Below are 10000 nucleotides of genomic sequence, written 5' to 3' on the forward strand. Positions count from 1 at the left end.
TGTCTATCCTTGAAGAAGTCAAGTCAAGTCAACTTTATTGTCCGTTTCTTTATATACACAGGTGATACAAGGAAATTGAAATTACGTTTCTCTTCTGTCCCATACATGGAAATACACAGGTACTGACAAGAGATACAGTACATTCAAGTGCAAGACAGGACCAATAACAATGTAACAAGTAAGTAATAATAATAATACATTTAATAAAAAAATATGATGGAAAAAAAAATACCTTTTTCTGGCTGCGGTCCTTCTTGTGGCGTTTGTAGCGTGTGGACTTGAAGGACTCGAGGCGGTTGCGCATGTTCCTCTGGAAGACTTCTCTGTCCTGCCGCTCCTGCTCCCCCATCACCATGAAGTGGCGGCTGTAGTGGGACTGGTGGTACTGTATGGGGGACAGAGCACAGCGGCAGCAGAGGGGGATGTAACTTACAATGCACACACACAGACACGCAGACAGACACACACACACACACACGTCGTGCACGCGTACAAATACACATGTGCACGCGCACGCGCACGCACACTCACACGTACAGTATGCACACACACAAACACGCACATATATGCACACACACATACGTACACACACATGTGCAAATGCACAAGCACACACACACGTGCGAGCACTCACATCTGTGCACACGCACGGACGTACGCACATGCGTGCGCGCACACACACACACACACACACACACACACACACACACACACACACACACACACACACACACACACACACACACACACACACGCACACTTTTCCACGGGCCATTAAAGTCAATGACCATATGGCTTGTATATCTTTCTTTCCATCATTATTTTCAGTCCCATGCTGCCGCACCCGAGAAGAGCTTCTGTTATATCTCTCCACAGGCTTACCTTTGGATCACCACAAACCTGTACTGTACTAACCACTGCAAGCATCACAGAAATTCACAAAGTCATGGTGTAGAACAGGGGTGGGGAACCTATGTTTCGAAAGCCATTTATGGCCCATGAGGCCGTCTTATCCGGCCCCCGGTTTAATTTTATTTTATGCAGTTTCACATGAAATATGACACTTTTGTAAAGAAAACTTATAAATTACATTTGCAATGCAGCCAAGTTATATTTTCAGTGGACCTAGTCAAGGTGGGGTCTGTTGTAAAGGTGACCACCTTCAATATAGGCCTAAAGTGCAGGGGGAAATCCTGCTTTGTGTTCATAGTACGCCTCTTAGACAACTTAATCAAATTTGATGTGGCCCTCAAATGAAAACGGTTCCCCACCCCTGGTTTAGAAGTTTAGCTTTAGTTTAGAAGCCTACTGAAAAATACACTTTGGACTCAAACAACTATAGTTGCATGTCCATCTTTTCATCTTCTACTGAAATCTTCCAAGTCTTAATGAAACTGTTATGTGCTTCACTAAATGTGGTCGTAAGGTGGTTATGGTGACTGACATATTACATGGCTGTCTAACAGAAAGCAAAGGGGTGCGGAATAGTTGTGGCTTGCTCAGGACAACTATGAACTAGGCTTTAGACATCAATGTATAAGAGAGTCATACTCGTCGTCTGGGCTTGTAAAGGTTGCCAGCCAGGACGTGGTGCGTCTCCGTCTCCTCCTCCACTTTGACACTGGGAACAGTCTCCATCACCTGGAGGTCCAGACAAACACCGCTCCCGTTCTCACGTCTGAGGAACAGAGGAGGAGGAGGAAGAAGAAGAAGAAGAAGAAGAAGAAGAAGAAGAAGAAGAAGAAGAAGAAGAAGACGGAACATCTCAAAATGTTACATACAAAAAAGCTCTTTTCTTTCTTGTTGTGTTTACTTTTCTTGTCGTATCACAGTCATGATAGGTTCTATTATCTCTTTCTAAAGTGTTCGCCATCATCTGTTCATCAACTTAAGTCCAAGAAAAACAACCTACCGGTATTTGAGATAACCCAGTAAGTATGAAATGCCATGTGCACTGAATTTAACTGCCACAATGAATGAGCTGAGATACAAACTGCTGTGAGCTGTGTGAGGAACCTCTGCTAAGATTTTAGGAGGCCTAAGGATAACTGGTCAGGAGGCGCCCCTCATAATTAAATAATAATCTACTGACTAATAAATATACATTTTGTAATGTCAGTCAATTTTTTTTCATGACGTTTTTCAGTCAATCTCAATTTAAGACGCCCCAGTTTTTGGGGGGGGCAGTGGTTTGGCGCCCCAAGCACTGGTTGGTGCGGTGCCCTAAGCACTCTGCTCATGTCTAGCGGCAGTCCTGATGAGGAAAGATAAGCCCAACGCTACACTCACAGGTAGTTGGTGACAGTGGTTGCTTCAGGGAAAGATGTTCTGCTTGCCATGGAGGGCAGAGAGAGTCTTGCAGATGTCAGCACGTTCCCTCCCTGCAAAACAGATCCGTAGACAGAAAAAGAACAGAGAGAGAAAAAAGAGAGAGAGAGAGAAAAAAGAGATACCATATGTAGATGTAGTACGTGTGGGGTATATGTGATCTTGAAAGACAAACACACACGCGCACGCGCGCACGCACGCACACACACACACACTTCCCAGAGGGGAAACTAAATGGATGTCAGGTGGGGCCTTTCCTACCCTTCGCGCCCTGCATGGATGACAGCCCTGACGCTCCAGCACTTGCAGCACGTCCCACTGGCCCCTTTGTGGTTCGCGTAGCAGACGACATGTCGGAGACAAAACGCAGCAACTCAACCCCCCGCTGATGACTGACGTGGGCACCAGCCTGTACATCTGAGGTTAGCTCACCTCAAAGCTCTGGGATATGCTTGGGTAATGACTCCTGACATGGTAAGTATGTTGATTTCTATACCGCCTCGCTGCATGGTCCTCCTCCAGCCTTTCTTTGCCTAGGCCTATATACGCTGTGGTTTTTAGCATGGACGAGAATGTCCATCAGACCATTTTCAGCAAGCGCAACGCATAAATGTTCAACAGGATTACAAAAAAGGAGTGGTTGAATCTAAACAGCATGCATGGCCACAGACATGGGATATATGGTTTCGGAAATCTCATTGCCCATATTTTGAATTATTCATTGTGGCTACTTTTACAGGCCAATTCAGACTTTTCTTGAGTGCATGAGTGGCTTTTGTTCAAAAACAGTGTAGCCTTAAAATGAATTTATAGCATAAGGTTTCCCCTTGAGCACTTTTACTCCGACAACTTTGATCCACTTCCCCAGTGCAAAATGGGTGGCCTATTGTAGATGAGTGAGCAAAATTTCTTTTTTTAACTCATTATATTTGTACTAAAATTAACAGTCTGACTCAGCGCAGGAAGCTGCGAGGTATAAAACCCAAGGATACAGGAAATGACCCTCCTTTTCTGCTATAGGCCAACGGTGAGACAGAGAGAGAGAGACAGAGAGAGACAGAGAGAGAGAGAGAGAGAGAGAGAGAGAGAGAGAGAGAGAGTGAGAGAGAGGAATTGAGGAACATTCTGTTATTCACTATTGCTATTGGCAAAATGTAAACTGACAGAGAGAGAGAGAGAGAGAGAGAGAGAGAGAGAGAGAGAGAGAGAGAGAGAGAGAGAGAGAGAGAGAGAGAGAGAGAGAGAGAGAGAGAGAGAGGCAGGCTGCGGGATGAGAACTTATTCCCTACTGTACTACTATATTCATACAGGGTTGCCTTGGCCACAGGGCTGTCGGATCCCACGTTGTTTATGTTCTTGTGGCCTGAGCCAGCTCGCATATACATCACGGAGAAATGAAATATTGAAGATAAGATCGTCTACGTCGCCTACACTGAGTCAGCTGCTGTGAAGAACTCATAACAAACTTGTTATTGTATTACCCAGGACTGCTGCACCACAGATATGATGAAGACACACATTATCACGTTATTAGCATTGAATATAATAATGATAAGTGGGATGTTGTGAAGACTTAGCCTCTTACTGCAGATGGGGTCGCCATTGGGCCTATTCACTAGTTGCTGAAAATACACAACGACATCATAACAACATTGCTATGACATTACTGAGATATCTGAAACTCCTACGCACAGCCAGTTTCCAGGTGCTGGTGAAGTACAGTCATCAGTAATCCAAGGATAACGAGACGAATCATCGCACACTGATGGACTTAATGTTGCTGCTTTTTTATTTAGGTATTATAGTTATTATTTCGGTTTTTTTAGTTTTATTCAGATCACTAAATAAAAAAGCAGCAAAATTAAGTCCAACAGTGAGCGGTGATTCTTCTAGTTTTCAGTGAAATATTCTCACGAGATAATGAGAGGCTATAAAGTGAGAATGAACCCAATCAGAGACCGTGTTGCCATACACATTATCCACAATATAATTTAGGTAAGACGGTTCTGGACCTTATAAACCGACCAAAACCTCCCAAAATCACCTTATTATTACTAAAGAATAAAACGATAAATAGGATACATGCTGTCGCGAGATAATGAGATGCTGTGTAAAGCAAGAATGAACCCTATCAGAGACTGTGTTACTATACACGTCATTATCCATGTAATATAATCCAGGTAAGACGATTCTGGACCTTATCCACAGAGCAAGGCCTCCCAATGAATCCAATCTCCACATCTCCCTCCTATTCATGAAGCCCTCCTTCATCTCTGCACTTTCATATCAGCTCTTTCAACACACCTCTGATCCTGGAGCTGGAGACATCACCGGGAGACATCGCTGCACTGTCTGCATCCCAGCCCACAGTAGGGGTGTAAATCACAGCCTCCATGACGATACGATACAATTCGATATCAATTTTTTTAAGGCAGAAATTCGATTGTTTTCGATACATATGTATAATGCCCCACGATACAACTCGATTCGATCGTTGGCCGTAGGGTTGACGTGTCGATCCATATCGACTTCTTAAGGCAGCAATTCGATTTTTTTCGATACGTATAATGGCACATGATACAACTCGATTCGATCGTTGGCCGTACGATTGATGCATCAATGCATATCGATTATTATTTACATCACTAGCCCACAGGCCCACCCTCCACCTCCCAGTGCCCCCTCCACCCTCCCCTCTACGCCCTGCCCCCTCCTCCCTCCACATCCCAGTGCCCCCTCCACCCTCCCCTCTACGCCCTGCCCCCTCCTCCCTCCGCCTTCCAGTTGGGGAAAAACTAATGCTATAAATAAATCTGAAGGCTACACCGTTTTTGAACAGAAGCCACTCGTGCACTCAAGAAAACTCTGAATTGACCTGTACAAAGTACCCATAATACATACTGTACAGTAATTCAGAATATGGGGATGAGATGGCAATGAGATTTCCGAAATCATATATCCCCCTCTGATGCTGGAGACATCGCTGTACCCCAGCCCACGGGTCCATCCTCCACCCTCCAACTCCCAGTGTACACTCCACCCACAACCCTCCACCCTGCATCCTCCCCCTTCCAACTCAAAGTGCCTACTCCAGCCACAACCCTCCGCCCAAAACTTTACACCCTCCAGCCTGCATCCCCCATCCTCCACCTCCCAAGTGCCAACTCCAACCCCCAATCCTCCACCCTCCACCTCCGCCCACTGTGCCCACTCCACCCTCCCCTCCGTGAGCTGTCATTCAGGCACTTTTTCATTACGCCGGCCGCGGCCTCGCCTCGCCTCGCCTCCACTCCCCAGCCCAGCGTAGCAGCTTAAGTCTGGGGATCCCCAGTGTTGACATGAAACATAATCACGTATCCTGTCTGACAGAGGAGTGGATTTGTCAGCCTCCATTAACACTCCACTATGAAATAAATAAATAAATAAATGGATATAGATAGGTGACATACCAAAAAAAAACCATGGCTAGATCTGGAAACACCTGGAAATAGTATAATGGTTACGTAAATTCAAGTTCGCTTCAGTTGATGTCCATTAAAGATTGAGGGGTTGAGGGATAAGATTCCGGGCATATGACACCCGTCAACACAGAACTCTCTCTTTCTTTCACACATTCACTCTCTCTCTCTCTTTTAAACACACACACTCTCTCTCTCTCTTTCACACATGCTCTCTCTCTTTCTCTCTCCCTTTTTAACTGTCTTTTACACACACACACACACACACACGCACACACACACACACACACACACACACACACACACACACACACACACACACACACACACACCACACACACACACACACACACACACACGCGCACACACACACACACACACACACACACACACACACAGAAATCTGGATCCAAAGGCAACTAGGAATATGAACATTAGTTTATCATTGCATCAGAAAAGACGTGGTTAAAAGTACTAAGATGCATTGGGGTAGATATGTATGCCTTTAAAAGGCTTTTCACTGCAGTTTGCTCATAACTTTGTTCTCTTTTCTCTTCGTGCTTCTATAATATAGTAATTCAGTTGTGCATTTTTATTTGTGAGGAGGCTAGAACCTTCTCTCTCTCCCTCTCTCTCTCTTTCAAATGAATTTACATTTCTATCTGTCTTTTCTAAGAATTGTAATGGTGGGGTGGAGTCCGCGCCAATATCCTGAGCTTATCGCTCGGTGCGTAATTCCAAGAGCAGTATAATGAAAGGGAAGAAAGGAGTCGCACAATGGAGCTGAATGCAGAATCAAAAACTGTATTAAACAAAGCCAAAAAAAGTAAATAAAACTGACAGACAGGGGACAAACGTTTCGGGTCTAGCCCATCATCAGTGTTCCCAGTTTATTTACTTTTTTCGGCTTTGTTTAATACAGTTTTTGATTCTGCATTCAGCTCCAGTGTGCGACTCCTTTCTTCCTTTTCTAAGAATTGGGAATGATATATTGTTCCCTTTCGAAGTCTATCCCCTGCTGTTTGCTCCTCACTTTACTTTGTCCTCTTTTCTCTAAGTGCTGCTGTAATATAAGTTGTGCGTGTGGATAGTGAGGAGGCTAGCACACTCTCTCTCTCTCTCTCTCTCTCTCTCTCTCTCTCTCTCTCTCTCTCTCTCTCTCTCTCTCTCTCTCTCTCTCTCTCTCTCTCTCTCTATCTCTCTTTCTCTCTCTCTTTCTCTCTCTCTCTCTCCCCCTAAAGCAATACACATTTCTATCTTTCTTTTCTATGCATGGTGATATGCATATAATTCAGTTGTGCCGTGCGTGTGGATTTGTGAGAAGGGAGGCTGACTGCTCCTGCTGGCATCTCCCTGCTGGGGCCTTCATCCAATGCCGCTGTGATGTCACCACCACAGATGAGGATCTTTGATGTGGCAACAATCAGGTATCAGATGCCTACAGGGAGCCTGCGCAGAGCCGGCAGTTTGGCGTCGCCCGCCCAGACAAAGGGGAGAATTATTCTCCATTTTTACTGACGATGACCCAGCGAGTAGAGCGGAGCGGAGCGGAGAGACCCGGACCCACCACTGGCTCTGAAGAGAGCTCCCTGGAGTCTCACACTCACACCCTGTCACTCAGTCACACACACACACAAGTGACGAACGCACACACACACACACACACACACACACACACACACACACACACACACAAGTGACAACAACACACACACACACAAGTGACAAACGCACACGCACGCACGCACGCACGCACGCACGCACGCACGCACACACACACACACACACACACACACACACACACACACACACACACACACACACACACACACACACACGGGTGTATGCACATATACATGCAGACACACAGACACATACACAGCCACACACAGCCACACACACACTCATACAGACTCTTTTTCTTCTTTATCTTGATTCCCTTTTCACTTTTATCTTTCGCCCTTAACTGAGTTTCCCGCTATCATGTCTTTATCCTGAAACAAAAAAGGGTTTCAGTAGAATGTCTGTAGCTGTTCCTTAGAATGGCTAGGGAGGTGTAGACCTGAAACCACAACTCAAGCCTCAGAATAAAAAGAGTACTTTATGCATGACATATTAATAGGCAAACCTTGGTCATTTGTAACTCGTAGAGTAACAGGAACACGGACAAAAAAGAATCCATGAGGATAAAATGTGGAGGTGCTGCGCCATCTAGTGGTCATAGTAATCATCACATCACTGGCAAGAAAATGTGAAAGTGAAGTGAAAGTCCAACTGTGAAACTACAACTCTCATTGTCATTGTGACACAGCACTCCACAGCACACAGGTGCACACTGCACATCACAAAATTGCATTTATGCCTCGCCAGTGCAAGGGAGCAGCCCCCAAAGACGCCTGAAAGGGAGCAGTGTGGCGGGGCGGTACCATGCTCAGGGTACCTCAGCCATGAAGGAGGATGGGGGAGAGCACTGGTTAATTACTCCCCGCATCAACCTGGCGGGTTGGGAGTCGAACCAGCAACCTTTGGGCTGCAAGTCTGACGCCCTGCCCGCTTACCAATGACTGTGCTGTATGAGAATGGAGAATGAATGAGATCACACACACCAACACCAGGTGATTAAAAAACAAAGAGCAATCCATACTCTCGCTAGAAAAAAAAATCGGTCTGTCAAGTGGGGCCAGACATGCAATTAGAGTGGCGGTCCCCTTGGGGACAGGGAGAAGAGGGCTTTTCAACAGAGCCTGTATTATCTCACCTGGTCAATAACACTGATGGCGTCCCTGATGTTAATCTTCTGATAAGCCTCCCACAACTCACTCTTGCGGTACACAGACTTGCGCATCAGAAGCTTGCTGAGGTAATTTTTGTCAAACTGTTCCCACCTATTGAGAACAAAAACATATGACTACACTCAAATGCTTAGTAGAAATAAATATGAAAACAATTGAAAATTTAATGAAATATAATTAAATTGAAAATGTGTTCATTGAAATCACATACAGTAAACAAGTGTACTGTGAAGAAGAGCATTTGATGCAGTTGATGTAATTTAAAAAATACACTCTCAAAGCTATCATCAATAAATACAATACATAAAATGCTAGGTTTCTGGGTTAACTATTTTTGAGTTAAGTCCACTGTATTAAATGTAAATCCTTGAAGACAGACAAAGCTGGCACTGATTGAGTTCTGAAAACTAAACCGAGGTTCTCCTCTTTACCAAAGCGCTGGGGTGCATTTGTCGAAACTATAGGTGCGAACTATGTTAGCTACTTTGTTGTTTGCAATGCAATTTCCCATTGGCAACTACCCAAAGTGGCTAAGTGGCTAACAACTACGCTTTCGAGAAACGCACCCCTGTTTTGGAAACAGTCCAACACTTAAAGTTTAGGAAACTCACTTACTTGTCTCTCCAGTGGTGGTAGCCATTCAGGCCAGCGATGTCCTCCACCGCCGCCATGATGTGGTCGAATGCCTAAGGAGAGCAGGATGAGGATGAGTTACACTTCACTGAACCCCCAGACCAGGGCTGGACTGGGGTAGAAATAGGGACCGGGCACTTTTAACTTAAAGGGGCCTCTCATTACTACACTAAAGCCAAACGAAGTCACTGGTGAGCCCTGCACCCTCGTGGGCGCCTATTTTCAGAAATGTAAAAAAACTAAAAAATATTTATGCCCGGTATGCCAGATGGCCAGTCCAGCCCTCCAGCAGCCAGCCGTATACTGTGGCTGGACAATCTGCCCAGACACTCATGTCTCATTTACCCAGGGCCAGACAAAAAGTGGAAGGTGTGCATTGTAAACACATCCCAAAAAAGCAAATTGCTGGGTGCAGAATATAAAATAACCTAAAGGGGAAAAAGTGAAAAAGTACTCAGACACCCGACAAAGACCTTGTAGGTCAAAACATGCCCTTCTCTTTTTCTCCAATCTGCCCAGACACTCTTGACTCATTTCCCCAGGGCCATTTCAAGGTATTTGGGGGCCCAAGGCAAACAAAAGGACTAGGCCCACTTTTCTCTCTTCAAATTGTTGGAGAGGGAACCCCTCAAGAGAGATTCTGATAGCAGTATCATGGCACACGTGACGTCCTTCACAGCTATATTGACAAAAACAAAAATTAAGATTTGTTTTTTATTTGTTTGTTATTTTTGCAGAATGTGCAAGTTGAGGTCAAGAAGAAGTTGCTCAATGCTTCAGAAAACGTTA

General features: G+C 45.0%; 1 protein-coding gene across 1 annotated transcript in view; it reads right to left on the reverse strand.

Moving 5' to 3' along the window:
* slc9a5 (solute carrier family 9 member A5) overlaps nucleotides 1–10000 on the reverse strand; it is a 53512-nt gene that overhangs the window by 4978 nt on the left and 38534 nt on the right. Inside the window, exons 10-14 of the mRNA XM_063187945.1 lie at nucleotides 9194–9264; nucleotides 8545–8671; nucleotides 2290–2381; nucleotides 1552–1678; nucleotides 233–385 (exon numbers count right to left, since the gene is read on the reverse strand). Of these exons, the coding sequence (XP_063044015.1) occupies nucleotides 233–385; nucleotides 1552–1678; nucleotides 2290–2381; nucleotides 8545–8671; nucleotides 9194–9264 (570 nt within the window). The remainder of the gene's footprint in view (nucleotides 1–232; nucleotides 386–1551; nucleotides 1679–2289; nucleotides 2382–8544; nucleotides 8672–9193; nucleotides 9265–10000) is intronic.

The sequence above is a fragment of the Engraulis encrasicolus genome, chromosome 22 (assembly GCF_034702125.1).
Source record: "Engraulis encrasicolus isolate BLACKSEA-1 chromosome 22, IST_EnEncr_1.0, whole genome shotgun sequence".
In the NCBI taxonomy this organism is placed as follows: Eukaryota; Metazoa; Chordata; class Actinopteri; order Clupeiformes; family Engraulidae; genus Engraulis; species Engraulis encrasicolus.